This window comes from Corticium candelabrum, chromosome 10 (genome assembly GCF_963422355.1).
Source record: "Corticium candelabrum chromosome 10, ooCorCand1.1, whole genome shotgun sequence".
In the NCBI taxonomy this organism is placed as follows: Eukaryota; Metazoa; Porifera; class Homoscleromorpha; order Homosclerophorida; family Plakinidae; genus Corticium; species Corticium candelabrum.
This window is the reverse complement of record NC_085094.1, coordinates 8453548-8470698: the sequence shown is the minus strand read 5'-3', so window position 1 is coordinate 8470698 and position 17151 is coordinate 8453548. Positions and strand designations below refer to the sequence as shown.

General features: G+C 40.5%; 6 protein-coding genes across 7 annotated transcripts; 3 read left to right on the top strand and 3 right to left on the bottom strand.

Moving 5' to 3' along the window:
- The first annotated feature begins 18 nt into the window (after positions 1-18).
- LOC134185497 (probable splicing factor YJU2B) lies at positions 19-2565 on the top strand. Its single transcript, XM_062653298.1, has 10 exons — positions 19-51; positions 104-157; positions 260-339; positions 582-637; positions 695-813; positions 1117-1198; positions 1495-1604; positions 1681-1743; positions 1815-1953; positions 2115-2565. Exons 1-10 carry the CDS (start codon positions 49-51, stop codon positions 2420-2422), a joined length of 1014 nt encoding a protein of 337 aa, XP_062509282.1. The 5' UTR covers positions 19-48; the 3' UTR covers positions 2423-2565.
- Positions 2566-2634: 69 nt separating this feature from the next.
- On the bottom strand, positions 2635-4262 carry LOC134185421 (riboflavin biosynthesis protein VVA0006-like; the record flags this gene model as incomplete). Its single annotated transcript, XM_062653201.1, has 3 exons — positions 2635-3156; positions 3691-3842; positions 4127-4262. Coding segments are annotated over 3 exons (564 nt in total), but the record flags the coding sequence as incomplete, so codon positions are not given.
- A 30-nt stretch (positions 4263-4292) lies between these two features.
- Positions 4293-10136, top strand: LOC134185496 (G-protein coupled receptor-associated protein LMBRD2-like). Its single transcript, XM_062653296.1, has 9 exons — positions 4293-4466; positions 4545-4681; positions 4810-4971; positions 6858-7143; positions 7331-7485; positions 8196-8335; positions 8421-8605; positions 9157-9642; positions 9753-10136. Exons 1-9 carry the CDS (start codon positions 4293-4295, stop codon positions 10023-10025), a joined length of 1998 nt encoding a protein of 665 aa, XP_062509280.1. The 3' UTR covers positions 10026-10136.
- A 173-nt stretch (positions 10137-10309) lies between these two features.
- LOC134185461 (zinc finger Ran-binding domain-containing protein 2-like) lies at positions 10310-12427 on the top strand. 2 transcript variants are annotated; one of them, XM_062653248.1, is made up of 9 exons: positions 10317-10390; positions 10449-10501; positions 10569-10680; positions 10746-10828; positions 11376-11452; positions 11517-11549; positions 11721-12001; positions 12118-12217; positions 12285-12427. In XM_062653248.1, the coding sequence occupies exons 1-8, from the start codon at positions 10338-10340 to the stop codon at positions 12191-12193; spliced, it is 768 nt and encodes a 255-aa protein (XP_062509232.1). In that variant the 5' UTR covers positions 10317-10337; the 3' UTR covers positions 12194-12217; positions 12285-12427. The 2 variants fall into 2 exon arrangements, with proteins under 2 accessions (XP_062509231.1, XP_062509232.1); XM_062653247.1 differs by lacking the exon at positions 12285-12427 and having other exon boundaries at positions 10310-10390; positions 12118-12280.
- LOC134185460 (uncharacterized) lies at positions 12315-15747 on the bottom strand. Its single transcript, XM_062653246.1, has 5 exons — positions 15622-15747; positions 13438-15564; positions 13103-13264; positions 12931-13044; positions 12315-12869 (listed from the first exon to the last, which is right to left on the bottom strand). Exons 2-5 carry the CDS (start codon positions 15541-15543, stop codon positions 12510-12512), a joined length of 2742 nt encoding a protein of 913 aa, XP_062509230.1. The 5' UTR covers positions 15544-15564; positions 15622-15747; the 3' UTR covers positions 12315-12509.
- A 304-nt stretch (positions 15748-16051) lies between these two features.
- Positions 16052-17140, bottom strand: LOC134185420 (shootin-1-like). Its single transcript, XM_062653200.1, has 4 exons — positions 17133-17140; positions 16886-17052; positions 16233-16268; positions 16052-16151 (listed from the first exon to the last, which is right to left on the bottom strand). The coding sequence occupies exons 1-4, from the start codon at positions 17138-17140 to the stop codon at positions 16102-16104; spliced, it is 261 nt and encodes an 86-aa protein (XP_062509184.1). The 3' UTR covers positions 16052-16101.
- Between the last annotated feature and the right edge of the window lie 11 nt (positions 17141-17151).

The following is a 17151-nucleotide window of genomic DNA, read 5'->3' as shown; positions in this document are numbered from 1 at the left end:
GATATTAATTTTTAACGAGTGCGAGTGTCACACAAACGTCGTCGTCACATGGTTGGTGTATTCAGCTAGTTTTGAGACGAATTATTGGAAATGTAGTTTTTAGGGAGAAAGGAAAGGCGTAAACAAGTACTACCCTCCAGAATGGGCTCCCGAAAAAGTAAGACGTAGAAAATGATCACGTGATAACGCGAAACAATGTACTGAATTATTTGAAATAACTAAATAGTATTTGTTTAGTTTTTGTACATCTGTTTATTAGGGCTCACTGAACAAATTTCACGGAACTCATGCTCTAAGAGAAAGAGCCAGGAAACTTGATCAGGGCATTCTTCGAATAAGGTAGATTAAATACGAGTTTGATGTGCTAATATAGAGACAACTGACAGGTTTAACTAGAGAAGATTTTAGGCAGGAGACAGACATGCAAATTAAACAGGTGTAGGCATGCAGGCTGGCAGACAGACAGGTAGGTATGATTGAATTTTAGAAAGTACATGTCAGCGAATGACAGACAGACAGGTGGTTGACATGTAAGTTAGTGTTTCTTGGTTAATTAATTAACACTTTCTTGTATGCAATAGATTTGAATTGCCATACAACATTTGGTGCAATGGATGTGGAAATCATGTGGGAATGGGTAAAGCGTCTTGTTTATTGAGAGGATGATATTTGTTTGTACTGTTATGTGTTAAAGGTGTAAGGTATAATGCTGATAAGTCAAAAGTTGGAAACTACTATTCCACTCCTATTTGGAAATTTCGAATGAAATGTCATCTTTGTGACAATTACATTGAATTTCAAACTGATCCTAAGGTTAGTACAATGTTAATAAAATAATTAATAATATGTAATAATTTAATTAATTAATTGACAAAATAGCACTGTACAGTCAGAAAATCCAACACGTCCCAAAATTTGGAGGGGCCATGGGAGCCATAACAACTCTGCTGTGTTATAGTAACTGTAGAAATGTTTTCTTGAGCTGAGCCATGTGTGTTTGCAAACAGCCTTGAGAATGATGGCAAAGCTGAGTCTAAATTTTTGAGAAATTTGATTTCGAAAACACTAATGATCTGATTAACTACATGACTCAGCTTTTGTTTGTGGTTGCTGTAGAATTGTGAGTACATTGTGTTAAGTGGAGCCACACGTCACAACCAGCGGTGGGAACAGCAGGATAACGAGGGACATGTTGTTGGTCAGTTTCCTTACCAGGTTGTGTGTGTGTGTGTGTGTGTGTGTGTGTGTGTGTGTGTGTGTGTGTGTGTGTGTGTGTGTGTGTGTGTGTGTGTGTGTGTGTGTGTGTGTGTGTGTGTGATTACCTTTTTCTGAGTGATTACCTTTTTCTGAGTTGAATAAAAGTGAGTGAGTGAGTCAGTGAGGCATGTGTATGTACATACATACATACATACAATACTGACGTATGTACATATACATATAAATGTTTGTGTGTTTGCTCACTGCTGTATGTTTGTCCCTCATTGACACATGCAGACAAAGGGGAGAGTTTCAAAATGGCTGAAGATCCAATGTACAAGTTGGAGCATGGTATAAAGGATCAAAAGAAAGCAAACGAAGAACAGCCGAGACTGAGTCAACTTGAGGTAGACATTAACATTACTTGCAAGTTTTACTGGAATGTGTTGCAATTGACAAACCATTACTTTCATTATGCAATAGGACATGCAGTTAGCCAACAAGGATGACTTTGCTGTAAATCAGCTGTTGAGGAAGAAATTCAGAGTGAGGAACTCATGAACGTTTAGCATTTCTTGCAAGGGCCGAGGAAGTAGTGTTGTGTGTTATATATGTAGGCAGTAAAGAAAGACAGAAAGAAAAGTGAATCTAGAGACCAAATCTTACTTTCCAAAGCCTCCCTCAACATTCCTCTAGTTGAAGAGAATCCAGATGATGTTCAGTTAGCAACAACTGTCAAGTTCCACTCACAGTTTGGTATGGTGACAATGTCACATAGTCTAATTGTTCTAAATGATAACTTACATCTGTACATGCAAGTGGACTCATTAGCAAAGCTATATATAGGCAATTTTCCTAATTATAAGAATAAATTGATTTTCAGTAGTTGAGTAGTAATGTGGTGTCTTCTGATTTAGAACGACTAAAAGACAAACGTCATGCACTCAAGCTGCAGTCTATTTTCAGTAGCCAGAATCGATCTAGATCCAGTCATCTGGTGTCTAAACTAGGAGTTGTTAATCACCGGAACTTTAAACCATTACTTGGAACACAAGAAGACACAGCAGTAAGTGGTGTTGTCAGGAAACGAAAACACTCGCAACAGCACGAAAATGTGAGCCCACATAAGGCAACGGACACATCTTCTGTACAAACTTCAGTTGTATTCGGAGAAACGTCATTAGTATCTGATGAATATGGAAGTAACACAGATTCTGATTCATAAGTAAATGTATTAGCATTAAACATAAAATGGTTTAATATTAAAGGTGAACATAATACTGACGTGGCATTGGAAGTATTGGGTCAGGTTAATTAATAGTTATGTTGCTTGTTCTTTGTTACGGTTGATATTGGCTGGCTTGGGCAACTGTGTATGTTCAGCTGTGATGTACATTTGCTGTTTCATGCCACCCTACATAAACCGCATTTGGCACATCAGGAAGGGTCAACTCACCCCCACCAAGTGAATTGTGAATTATGAAATATGATAGTGGACTTTCAAGTGTCAAAGTGCTACATTACACTTTGATCAGTAACTCCAAGCATCTCCAATAACCAAAAAATTAAATCCTTTTAAAAAGTGGAAATTTCTAGTGGACCTCACAATTTCAATGACAGCAGGCCACAGCACTTTGGTAGGACATACTAATTAATGGTTTTTGTTTGACTTAATTCTACGAGTTATTCCTCCTTGTCCTCGCCTTGGTTTTTGCTTGTCTTCTTGGTGTCGTCATCACTTTTGGCTGCATCTACCTCTGCATTTTTCATTATCTCATCTCTAACTTCTGTCAGAGCTTGTCCCAAAAGATTCATTCCCCTCCATGTTTCCCTTGACCATGCTTCCTCGTTTTCAGCAGACAATCCAATCCCCCATATCTGGTCATTGGGACTTGCCTCAACCAGAGTAGTTCCAGTTGTTGCAAAAAGTTGTTTCTTTAACTCACTGTTCTGAGTGAACTACAATATGTAATAAATTAAGACAACACAATGACTAACTTTCATACACATAGAAGCAATCAATGGTATCTATTTGCAGTGCTTGGAGTCAGTGTACCCGATGAGTGTGCACAATGAGTAGCAGTTGCATGTACGTAGGCAGGTTTACATGACATGCAGTAGCACTGTAGTGTTGTGCAAGTTGATGGTATTTGATCAACTCTACAGAGGAATTACGGTAACCTTTGCCGATCAACTCTGCAGAGGAATTACGGTAACCTCTGCCGGTACATGGGACAGACTAACAAATTATAATGCTACGTGCACTAGCAAGCGCAAGCGCGCGCACACACACACACACACACACACACACACACACACACACACACACACACACACACCACTTCCACAATAAACAAGTAGAGTAGGATTCAGTCAGCTGTGAATAGCATGGCAGTAAGCCAATTTTTAAGTCACCAATCAAGTGCATGAGCCTGAGGCCAACCCCACAATACATGAACTTTAGATACTAGACTATATTTATGAAATGTGTACCTTTGCAGTATTTGCAGCCTTTACAATATCTAATCTGTGTTGCATCCATGTCTCTTCATTGAAGTTCCTTACTTGTCGACCAAGTTTCTTCTGCCCTGATGGTTGTGTTGTAGACAGCACTTTATCAGCAGTTTGACGGTCTTTAAAGAGCACTATGACATATTACAAGCACTCTTTATTCACAACAATTATGTACTTTAATTAATACCTTAGCTAATTATAATTAGTATTGAGCTCCTCACGTATACACGCCAGACTAATGATCACATGATGTTGTACGCTGTGCAAAATGCAATGCAAATATTGACGGTTTGTACAGTCCGGTGTAGTCTCGCGTAAAACCTCTTCTCAAGATTAAAGGGAAAGGGTTTGGCTACGTTTCCATGATAACAGTATTACTACTAGTTTGCTTCTTGACATGCGGGTCGCCTAGTACCTGCTTTCTTATGCATCATGTATTGCTCTGCACAGTTGTACGTGATTCCACCAACGGTAAACGATGCAGGATACCATTGACTAAACGGCGAATTTGACCTCCAGAAAAACGTGAACTTTTCCATTTCTGACAAGCGCGCGTTAGGTTAATAGCGCGCGTTGCGGTGATGTCGTGGGCTCCGCTAGCCGTTGAGAGTATCGTCATTTTTGCCGTTACAGTCTTTCTTGTTCACAGATATGGCGACCTGCGGAAGCATTATGTGTTTACATCTGTGTTTGTGATCATAACCTGGTTTATTTCTTTTATGATCGTCTTCCTATTGCCTATTGATATCAGTGCTGTGAGTTGACTTACTTGCATAGTACTGTACTGTCTTTTAGTTCATACTTTAATCTTACGTGCTATTTCTTTTTGGTAGACGCTTTTTAATCGATGTATTGAAAAACATTCTGGGGTCAACAACAGCTCGTGCGAGGAACCTTGGTCTTATGTCAGTGTTCAGTCATTAAAAATTATTTGGGACATCATCTATTGGTCTTCACAACTGCTCACATGGTAAAATGACGTTGAGCACTATCCAGCCAATTAATTAATTTACTACTTATATAGAGATGCATGCACTACTCTAGAGTAGATCTGATGCTTGTATTGCTGTGACAATATCTTGTGGTGTGTTTCAATAGGATCATTTTGCCGTTTGTTCAATCTTATGTGACTGCTGCGCAATTTACCATTCGTGGAAAGTTAGGAGCAATGTTGAAAGAGAATGCTATTGTTTATGGGACTCTGGCTGTAATCGTGGCGATTTTTCTTATCTATGTAATTGCAGCTGGAAAACTGAATGGGTAAGATGGTAGCTTTGTATAATTAAGTGCACTACAGTCGTCTGTGTGTAGCCTTTCTTCTCATGTGCAAGCTCATAAGTATAATACAACTATTACAATATTAAACTATTAATTTTTATGATATAATTTATATCAAGTGTGTGTGTGTGTGTGTGTGTGTGTGTGTGTGTCAGTGTGTGTTTGTGTGTGTGTGTGTGTGTGTGTGTGTGTGTGTGTGTGTGTGTGTGTGTGTGTGTGTGTGTGCATTAGTGTTACGTAGCCAGACCCTACTGCCTTGTCATGCTTCTGGGTGATGGTACAAATGGAGAGTAATCTTTCTGCCTAGAAGAATGACATGGCAGTAGGGACTGGCTGTTTGTGTCTGTCTATTTGTCTGTGTGTGTGTGTGTGTGTGTGTGTGTGTGTGTGTGTGTGTGTGTGTGTGTGTGTGTGTGTGTGTGTGTGTGTGTGTGCATTAGTCTTACGTAGCCAGACCCTACGCCTTGTCATGCTTCTGGGCAGTGGTACAAATGGAGAGTAATCTTTCCGCCTAGTAGAATGACATGGCAGTAGGGACTGGCTGTTTGTGTCTGTCTATCTGTCTATTTGTCTGTCTGTTTGTGTGTGTGTGTGTGTTTGTGTGTGTGTGTGCACACGCACGCGCATTAGTCTTACGTAGCCAGACCCTACGCCTTGTCATGCTTCTGGGTGGTGGTACAAATGGAGAGTAATCTTTCCACCTGGAGGAATGGCATGGCAGTAGGGACTGGCTGTTTGTGTCTGTCTATCTGTCTATTTGTCTATCTGTTTGTGTGTGTGTGTGTGTGTGTGTGTGTGTGTGTGTGTGTGTGTGTGTGTGTGTGTGTGCAGGTGTGTTATGATCAAGTCTTGGTATTTCTTGCAAACAAAAGTTAATTAAGAAACTCAGAATGGTGAATTCTGTCAGGAACCCGAAACCACTATTTTTGTAGTTGAACATTGCAAGGCTCAAGAAGCGTCATCAAGTTGTCAAATATTGCCCTGCAATTGCAAATTCATGATCTGATTGGTATCATAGGTTGTTATATGACAGCAATCAGATCAGTGACTGTGAGATGAAATTAAAACAGGTTGATACAGAGAACTATAGTATTTTGCCTTCAATTATTCGAATTTGGCATTCAATTATCCAATCCAGGTAATCAATTATCCGAATTGGGCGTCCAATTATCTGATTCAGGCGTTCAATTATCGGTTGCTTACGGCTGCATGTACTGTACTAACATGAAAACTAAATAACTTACATAGTCTGCAGTTGGGAGCTGCTCAAATATCGTCATTCATCAGCTGTCTAGGCGCAATAGTTTGTAATTAATCTTGAAGTTAGCGTAAATTTAGCTAGTGTGTGTGTTGTACGTTTGCTTTGCACTAATCTTGGTGTCCCATGGCCATGTACGTTTCCACGGAGGTTTTTGCGAACGAACTAAATCTACATATCTATGAAGCTTTTGATGCTTTGCTTCACCCCTCGGTTTTTACGTGGTGAACTTGGTAAGGCGCACATCCTTAGTGAGATCATGCAACACTTCCATCTATGGATAAATGCGTCATTGCCCTATAGGTATTTAGCTAATCAAAGAGCTCAAATTTCACTACTTATCGCCTTCCCACCATTGTTGAATCAACAATCGTTTATTGTTCAGCTGAAATGTCAGACGTCGTGAAAGAAATGTTGCGGTTTTGACTTTACGTATCACACTGAGAGAATTATTGCTATAGATTTGGTACTTCTATGACTGAACCTCAGATAATTGAACGCCTCATTCAGATAATTGAACGCAAAATACTATAGTTAAATTTGTGATCAGCACACCATGCATATATTATACCTTTATTTGTATTCTGTCTTATCAGTTTTCTGTTTTTAGTGCTTCTCTTACTGGCATTGCTGTCACTGCATCAAATACTTGGGGTCTTTTTGTGCTTGTTATTCTTCTTGGCTATGGTCTGGTTGATATTCCACGTTCAGTGTGGCATTTTAGCCAGTTGGATTACAGTCTTAATTATTCATATTTCAAAGTAGCAAAATTAAAGCTTGACTTGGAGGATGCAAAAGCAAGCCTGAATGAAGTGTGTGATGAGGTGAAGACTTTACTGCAGAAGATTCGATACAATGATCCTTTCTATAAATACATTGACACAATTGCCAACAAGGTATGATGTGGATGTTGCATGTGCATGTGTATGATGTGTTGCTGTTTTTTGTTTAACAATTCTGACATCAAGTTTTTAATGTTAAATTTTTGAATAGAGGGTTTACAAACATTATTATTCAAGTATTGTTAAAACATTAAGGGCATACTTACTTTTCTTTTGTAACATTTGTAACATTTGTCTTTAGTGTCCTCAAGGTGTTATCTCTCAGTCTGATCGTACACTTGATGATTTTGATGATTTTGATGATGGGCAAAGTCAAGACACTATCTCAATGTCAAGACTTATATCTACTCATAGAAATGTGATTAGAGCCGTTCGTGACACAAACAGAATGCAAACGTAAGTGTATACACTGTGATAGCTCTGTATGTTGCAAAATTCTCTGATGTGATTTGATTATGCGTATATTTTTATTTATGTCTGGTGTACACTGATGAACAGTAAACATTTCGATAATGTATGTGTTATGAGAGAATGCAGTTGCTGACATTTTTATTACATGGTGTGTGGTCTTATGTCACAAATATCATGACATGATGGCAATAATGTAGCAGCTTATTAAGATGGAGGTTATAATTATGCATCATGTTTGGAAAGACACATCATCAACACAATTAGATAAACTTTGGTATAATGTTATGTATTATTAGGTCTTGATGGGAATAGATGTTTTCATACTTGGACTTTGATTATGTTATTTAGTGGCAAACCTGTGAAACAACAGCTTAATGGTGAAAGTTATGTCTGTTTCTAGCAGTGGCCTACTATATAGCTATATAAACTTTTTAGGTAGTCTACTGTGCATCGAGGTCTTGCAGCTGTAGGCTTGGAGAGAGGTAGACAGATGTCATGGATATGTTTGCTAATTTGTTTAGTTCTTTCACTGTCAGCAGAGTGCAAATTTGTTATTTGATTGTTAGACTTTAGACAACTAGTAGACTATAAAGAAGTTACTGTTGTTTACTCCAATAGCTAGGTTTTTGCCTGCTAAAGTTGAAATAGAGCCGTTGTAGTTCTTTGGTATGAAATGGGTTCTTATTGTTGTGTAGCCAGTGGGATGTGCTGATTGAAAGAGCTTTAGGTTATGAAGATATCAAGGCTCAAGCACTAAGTAGTGATCATCGATTTCGGCCATCTTGGAGGTCACCATCATCGCCTTTGCTGTGTAAAGCAGAATTTCCTTGTCTGGGTGAGTCTTGGGGCTAATGGTCGGGGAAATTTACAAGCTGGTCGAATGTATCATGAGACACGCTGATATTATATTGTTTTGTTAGAGTGGTGGTGGAAAGTTCGTCTTCGTCGCCTAGTTTTTGTATTCATTGCCATTCTTTGTGTATTGGCATCAGTAATCAGCGTTTGGTCTGAAGTAACATTTTTCAGCACTAAGCCTATTTTGTCAATTTTTGCTTGGCTTGTAAAAGCAACAGGAGTGGATCAGCAAGCATTTATTCTGACTGAAGTGAGTGAATGTTGCTGTGAAGTGTGGTACAAAGGGCATCTTCAATGGCCAGTTATTTTAAACTAACAGAAACATAAATGAACAATCTTTAATTAATGACATTTCTACTGGATTTAGCTGTAAGTCTTTGTCTCGTATTAATTTTGTGTTTTTCTGTGCGAGAACAGCTGCCATATTGAGTAACAATTGACTGCCTACTTGTACTTTTTAAGAGACAAAGCACTTGCATTTTGTTAGGGTTGTGCAGACAGCAATTGTGGCTTTGATCTTCCTTTTTAACCTGAAATACTTTGGCTATTCTAAATTATACTTGCTTGTGTGTGTGTGTGTGTGTGTGTGTGTGTGTGTGTGTGTGTGTGTGTGTGTGTGTGTGTGTGTGTGTGTGTGTGTGTGTGTGTGTGTGTGTGTGTGTGTGTGTTATCTTTTTATCAGACTACTAGCGAAATTTAAAAAATTCGTAGAGTCAGCCCTCTAGGTCTTAGCTCTAAGATGAAGATTCTTTACTTGTATACTACATATGTCATTATAACTGTTGGCTATTGTGTTTGTAGCTGTTATGCATATTGACAGTTGGATATCTGGCTGTTTGTGCGTATTACACCATATTCCAGTTTCGATTTTTCAGCTACTACTATCTCGCTCCTCATCACCATACAGATGAAGGCTCTCTCCTTTTCTGTGCAATGTTTCTCAGTCGACTAACTGCTCCCCTTTGTCTCAATTTTTTGGGAATGATTCATCTTGATAGTCACGTGACTGGAGAATCTGATGAATCAAATGAAACAGCTTTCACACAAACAATGGGTCACATGGATGTCATTCCTTTTATGGCCAATTACTTCTTTGTCTATTTTCCATGTATTCTACTTCTTCTTTGTCTTCTTACTTTAGTAAGGGCAGGCAGCCGCATTCTTAACTGTTGTGGAATTCAGCAGTTTCTTGAAAATGACGAGATGTCAAGTGATTTAATCAGTGAGGGGAAGGAGTATGTGAGGATTGAGCGGAAAAGAAGAGGACAAGATCCCGATCGAATAAAGGTATTTGTCTACTTTTGATATACTGTAGATAGTGGTAGTAGGTATCCAAGAATATTGTGTCTAAAGACGTTGGTATTTTATATTATACTCTACTTGCTTGTTTGTTGTAGACATCTTCCCATCTGCTTGTTGATATGCAGGCCACAAGGACAATTGATCAATCTCGAGCATCTACAAGAGGAGGTAGACGTCCAAAATCACGTGATGTTCAAAGAGTAAAATATAATCGTGGGAAGAAAAGAGATGATAATGTGGAACTGATGACGTCAATGGAGGGTGCAGAATCAGATCAAAACTTATCTCTCAACAGTCCATCACTTGATATACACAGAGGGTCCAAGGGCGGGTCTGTTGTTGCAAGAGGAGTGTTTAATGATATGTAGTCTAGGTGTTGATTTGCTTTCTGTAGCAGTTCAATGATAAAACATAACACAATACATATATTATTTGGTAGTTATTTTTGAAGCAAGAAATTAAATTGCCTCGGCCTCCCAGACCCGTGTAGCGCCGATTAAAAATCGTCCTATTCATTCGATACTTCTTGATCCAGATCAATTGGTAGACGTTGCAAATCCATCTCTGTAGCAGTGACCCTGTTGAACTTAATCTGAAGCAACAATGACAAACTACGATCTGCGCAGTTTCGGTCATGTGCTTGCCGGTCCTTTAATGCGCATGCTCCTTTTCGCTCCAAGATGTCTCGTCGTTTCAAGATGGGAGAAGGAGATTGGGTTTGCTCGCTGCCGAAGTGAGACACTCTTACCGCGAAAGCAATTAATACGAAGACGTGAATTGTGCAAATTTAGATGCGGGAATGTCAACTTCGCAAGAAGAGACAAATGCAATCGTTGTGGAACGCGTTCGTGATAGCCATACACGTGCACGTATTCTAGCACGTTACATCATACAAATGTGTTGTGCTACAGCTAAACCTGTTGAAAGTGGACACGTAAAATTGACTGGTGGCCATGAAATTGGAAAAAACGCCGCAGAGAAGAGCGGAGGATTATTCAGTGCTGATGACTGGCAATGTAAAGGGTCAGTTGTTCAATTGCAGCTATGATAAACGTAGAGTGGTTATGAAGTTGTTGATGTGACATCAGCTGTGGTAATGTGAACTGGGCAAGGAGATCAACGTGTAACATTTGTAATGCTCCCAAGTTTGGAGTTGAAGAGGTGAGAACAGGTGAGTGCGGAAACAATAACTGTTATGTCATTTGATAATAGACTTAAGCAGTAGAAGCAAAGTTGTTATCGTTGATGTAGCATGTATTTCATGAAAGACGAGATTTTAAGACAAACCTGCACGCAATTGAATGGGTTTTCATTAATTAAGATATCAACTAGTAACAAAAATGTGAATAATGTAGTTCGTCTCTGATATGCTACTCCCACGTCATGAGAATGGTTACAAACGGTTTGAAACGTACTGCTTACTTTCTTCGCAGTATTGAACATCAAGGTATGTCAGTGTAAGAGCCTACCAAACTATTTATTTTATTCTGAGTTACTAATGTAGTACAGTTTGAATATCATGAAGACAGTCATAAGCCTTGAAGGACTACTGATTTCTTTGTTACTTTGTGTCAGGATTGTTGTTTGTGTGTGTGTGTGTGTGGGTGTGTGCGCGCGCGCGCTCTCGGCACATGCATGAATGTGACTGTGTGCCTCTGTTGTGTAACTGGTGTTTCTAAGTCTAGTTGGGATCTACATATCTGCTCTACATTTTGTAGGGTTAGGAGGAGGCTTCAAAGAAAATGATGACATAGAATATGTGAGGAGAGATGACTCAGATAGTGAATATGATGAGGTGTGTTTCTTGTCCCTAATTCTTGATTATTTACCATTCTGAATTTAGCAAATTTTGTTCTTAGTTTGGTCGTAAGAAAAAGAAGTTTCGATCCAAGGTACGCAATGGTCTTACTGTACATGTCACCTTTGACTACACAAGGCATTAAATTTATGTTGGACTTAAGACTGGACTTGTGTGTGTGTGTGTGTGTGTGTGTGTGTGTGTGTGTGTGTGTGTGTGTGTGTGTGTGTGTGTGTGTGACATCTTATTCAATTCAATGTGACAGGACACCAAACAAGGAACCTCAGAACACAATGTCGCAAGCAAAACACCAAGTCATGCTGGGAGTACCAACCAAACAGACGAAAATGATGATGATGAGGAGGAGGACGAGGACGAGGAGGAGGAGGAGGATGTATCTAAATACAATCTTGAAGATGATGATGACGATGAGGAAGATTTGGCTAAGTATGATCTAGATGAGGAGGAAGAAGAGGGATCTGATAAGGACTCTAATAAATACCATCTGGACAGTGACTCCTATGCTGCTGAAAGGAAACCTGTAGGGTGTGTGATGTCACTCACTCGATGACAACCAATTTAGCTTATTGTTTCAATTACGTGATCTGTGTGACTACTACTACATTGCCCATGACGTCACACTCTGCTGTTATTTTTTTCAGGGAGTTAAAAATGTCAAAACATAAGGGTGAAGAGGCAATCACTTCACAAGCCAAGAGAATGAAAGCAGCAGACTAACTATTCACAATACTCTTGGTGGCGGTATTGGTCATCTCACTTCTATTGTGAGTAATGAGCCATCTTACTAATCAAGTTGACTCTCTTCTAGATCTATTCAACCCTGACAAGCAATCAAGTCTCATCAGACCAAAAACAATTTAGAATTATTATTCTACAAACCTGTACACAATAAACAGTCCAGCTGCTTTAATATTGAAAAATGAAAGTCGAGATTAGGCTAATGCGTATTAGATCATTACCCATTTATTATTACTGGTGCTTCTACAGGCAATATACTCTGCGAGAGCTTACTTACTTACTCACTTAGCAGTTTCTATGAGCATTGTTGTGAGACATGAGACAATTTCCCTTGTGATTCATACTGCACCGAGTCAGCACTGACTGACACAGGAGGATAGCCTGATGGTTGTGGACCAGAAAATGTAAAGGATGCAGCAACAGCCGGGATGTAAGGAGGATAGTCCATAGGTGAGTGGGAGAAACCCTCATGGGTAACCATAACATTAGGACTGTACTGCTGTACTGCTTGTTGACGAGGCATAAATCCTAATGTCATTTGATGTTCAGATCCTTCCAGTGATGATGACCTACTGTGAGGTTGTATTCGGTCAATAGTCAAGCAATCATGAAGCTGGTTTTGTCCTGTGTAAGGCGGTGTATCAACTGACCTTGACTACCAACAATGAAGACAATCATAAAAACAAACAATATAGATGCTCCCTTAGTTTCCCTACCTTCTTCTTTAACTGCTGTTGGTCTTTGAGCGTGTGAGTTTTTGCATGTTTGCGAAGAGAGCTTGGGTCAGTATACCGTTTTGTGCAGCCTGGAACCTGACAGGCATATGGTTTCTAAAGAGAAATGTACAGCACTATAATATATTCAACCATCACCATCATTAGTTTTTACTGTATCCAAGTGAGTTCTTTGATGTTTTGCTCGGTCTGATGAGTTTGAAAAGGCCTTGTTGCATCCAGAAAAGGTGCAAACATATGGCTTTTCTCCTGTGTGACTTCGAAGATGTATCTTCAAATTCTCTAGTCGTGAGAATGCCTTGTTGCAACCCTCAAACTGAACAAAGCCCAAAATTGGTCAGCCAACACTTTACAAATGAAGACACAATGCTATATCTGTCATGCATGTCTATCTGCATGCCTGCCTGCCTGCCTGTTCATTCCTCAGGGTTCTGATCTGTTGTCTGTCAGATTTACCAAAGCATTAATTAATTAAGTTAAATGACCAACCGTGCATTTATTTGGCTTCTCTCCTGAATGAACTCTCATATGAATCAAGAGTTTATATCTTGCATTGAATGGCTTGTGACTTCGTGTGCATCCTTGCCAGTAACATGTGAAGTCTTCCCCTTTCCTCTGATCTATGTGTATCTTCTCAAGATGTCTCACCAGTTCATCTTGATCCTTGAACAGAACATCACATCCAGCCCATCTACAAATATGCTGCCTCAGTTCTTCTCCATCTTCAAAAAGGCCACCTTCTAGCATGCCATCTGGAGAACCAACTTCTCCATACATTGCATAGGTCTGCCCATATTGAGGATACGCAGCTGTTGTATGAGATGGTTGCTCAATTTCATACGACATATGCTGCTGGTGGCCACGTGGATCCTGTACATTATTTGCTGTTTGATTGTAGTAGAAATTCATAGTGGTGTGCTGATGATGAGTGTGCACTTCCTGCAGTCGTACTTGTTCTAAAGACCCTCTGTCCACTACAGGTGGATGTGGCTGCAAAGCAACAACCTGTTCACAGAACTGGCCATTTCCAGATGGGTACTGAGTGGTAGACTGTGGCAAAGAATACTGATGCTGAGCATGAGTCTGTGGAGGAGGATAAACACCAGGAGCAACTGCAGATCCATTGTAAGGAGTTCCATTCTGACTCCTAGAAGCCACAGGATTCGATGGTTTATAAGGCTTATGATGAAGAGGAGGAGGCAAAGCCTGTGTACCAGTGCTGCTGACTTGAGGATAACCACCACTAAAGTCAGTCTGCTGATATGGCCCATTGCCAGAAGACACTTGTAATAAATTAAATGATGAGGATGAAGGGTAAACACCTTGACTTACTGGGACCTGCTGTGGTTTGGTTGGTCTATGATGCTGCACAAAACTTGGTCCAACTGGCACACGTTCTGACCGCTGCATCTGCTGAGTCTGCATGTGATGCTGGTACTGTTGCTGCTGATGTTGGTGCCGCATCTGTTGCTGTTGCATTATTTGCTGTTGATGAATCTGCTGTTGTTCTATCTGCTGCTGTATTTGCTGTCGATGTGTCTGTTGTTCTTGCAGTTGTTGCTGCTGCTGCATCTGTTGTTGCTGTCTCTGTGTCAGTTGTCTCTGCTGCTGCTGTTGTTTGCAAAAAGCTGCTTGCAAAGCTACAACCTGAGGATTGTCTTTAACATAGGCAGGGCCACTGATCCGAGGTTTCATTAGAGCGCTAGAAGCTTCACTTCCAGAGGATGTCACGTACGGGTTTCTGGGCAATTTACTTGGATTTGTAGAAGAGCTGCCAAGCTGATGGCCAAAAGATCCAGTGGAAGCAAAGGCAGGAAAAGGTGCAGTTCCGCCTCCGTTTAAATACGCAAGCAGAGAAGTGGGAGAAGATCTGATGATGGAATTAAGATCCATCAGTTCTGACAGCGCTGGAGATATCGAGTGAGCTCGTTTTCTATTTATTGCAATAGCACTCTTGGCCCCAATGAAAGGCTTTGGAGAATTCCTTATCAGAGATGACAAATCTGACAAATTGAGAGGAAAAAGATTCGAATCTAATAAGCTGGGGTCGATGCTAAGGCCACTGCCGATGTCGATGTCGCTCATTCCTGCAACAAGCTGTTGTTGACTGTTGGCGAGATTTTGTTGCTGCGTGTTGTCAAGAGTAGCAAGCGGAGGTAATACACGTTGCGCACCGGACCAGTCGGCCGGCATGTATGCCGACTCTGCAAACGGCACGCCACTCAACGGCTCACTCGTCAAACGAATAGACGACACGTCACTAGGTGCAGGAGACTGTACAGCCATCTGATACATGTTCGCCGTCCTTCTACTGTGGTTGAGAGGATAGAGACGCTTAGGAGGTGGAACTGGAACTGCAAATCGACCATCTGGCTTGGCACCCCCGTATCCTTGTACTGCATTCCTCGGATCTTTCGTTGACGAAAAGATCGGGTTGTCTTGTCTTGCGTGTGAATTCTGTGTGCCTATATTCGTGGACTCTCCAACAGGCTGACCGCCACTCACAAGGCTTCGCCGCGTGGAGAGTGAAGGTAGAATATAAGGACAAGCGGAGTTTGATGAAGAGTGCGGCAACTGTCCATGCTGGTGGTTCATAGCTCGTTGCTGTTGTGATTCCTGCAGGCAGCGACATGGAAGTCACCGACAAGTGTTACAAATACACAAACACCTCACCTCGTGACAGCGTGTGGTTAAGAGACAGAACGATGAGCAACGTCTGGCTCGCTCAACACACGAACTCAAACCTTGCGCACTCACCGAGACGCCGCCAATATCAGAAACGACACGCGTGGGTTTGGATGTGCAACTGGGGGTCCAAAAAATTATCGCTTTGTGCAAATAGAATCAACAATGTGGGAACATGTAGTAGCTCGACCAATGAACGACCGTTATTTTGACAACCGGAAACGATTCAATTACTTGGTAGTCGCGGCTGTACTCCCCCGTCCTGGTGATAGTAAACAACAACAGCGCAAGGTTGTGGACTGCGTCACATGGTTAACGCTATAAACAGCACCGCAAACGACCAGAAATTTCAAGTCATGACATGCACGGCAACACACGCCGCAGCTCTTAGCACGCAGAGACAGGAAAAGAGACAAAATCTTAATCGAATTAATCTATTCATGTGGATCACTTTCCATCCAACAACAACTACGCATCGAGTTCCTCATACAGATCTTCCTCCACGAGGTGTCCACCGACTGTTCAACAAACAAACCGTTGTTACCGTTATTACCGACATTTACCATACACTGACATGCACATGTATGGCATTAGCCTACCTGAGACGTCATCATAGCATTCCAAATCTTCCATATCTATTAATATTAATCATCATTAAATTTGTACAATTAAGTCTTACTATTAATTAAGAACGATCAGTTCCTATACATTTAATTAAAACCTCTGCTGACAACAGATTTACTCATGCATCTGCTCCCTAGCTAGCTAGGTGCTTCAATAAATACAACATTATACTCTAGTATGGCAAATTACAACTTTACAACTGAAAACAAAAAATATTCCCACTAAAAGAGTTCTTGGCACTAGCAGACAGACACACAATCAAGTCTTATTATTGGTAACTTGATTTTCTTTTAGGTTGCTAATAGTAAACCAATGATCTGGTAAACCAATCTCATGACCACATGAACGTTGCAGTATTGCAGTCAAGAAAACCTACTTCAGTTATGAGCGCATGATATTTTGGAAAATATGGCAATTATTCAAATTTGTGGTCAAAAATTTCCTGGAGCGTGGAATCACTACAGACTGATCAAGCCACAGCATGGACCTCATGTAATTTTCTCATGCAAGTAGAATGTATCTTCATTCTATAGCAGCTACTTTGTTTACAATAGTACACTGCTAATTCTAATCAATTTACAGTTACATTGGAAGACTACTACATAATGATGAGCTGGTGTTACTATACCTGGTGGTGGTGGTGGTGGTGGTGATCCTGGTGGAGGAGGTGCAGGAGTTGATGGTGGAGGCAATGACTGTTTTTGAAGAGGAGACGTTTGACGTTGCTGTGGTGTAGTGTTTGCAGCAATGTCTTCATATAAATCTTCAGCATCCTGTCCATACCCATGATCAAAACTAAATAGAAACCCAAGTGAATACAAACAGGTCACCAAGGAGAAAACATGATGACGATAATGACTCACTTCTATAAACACACAAGCATAGTAGGTCACT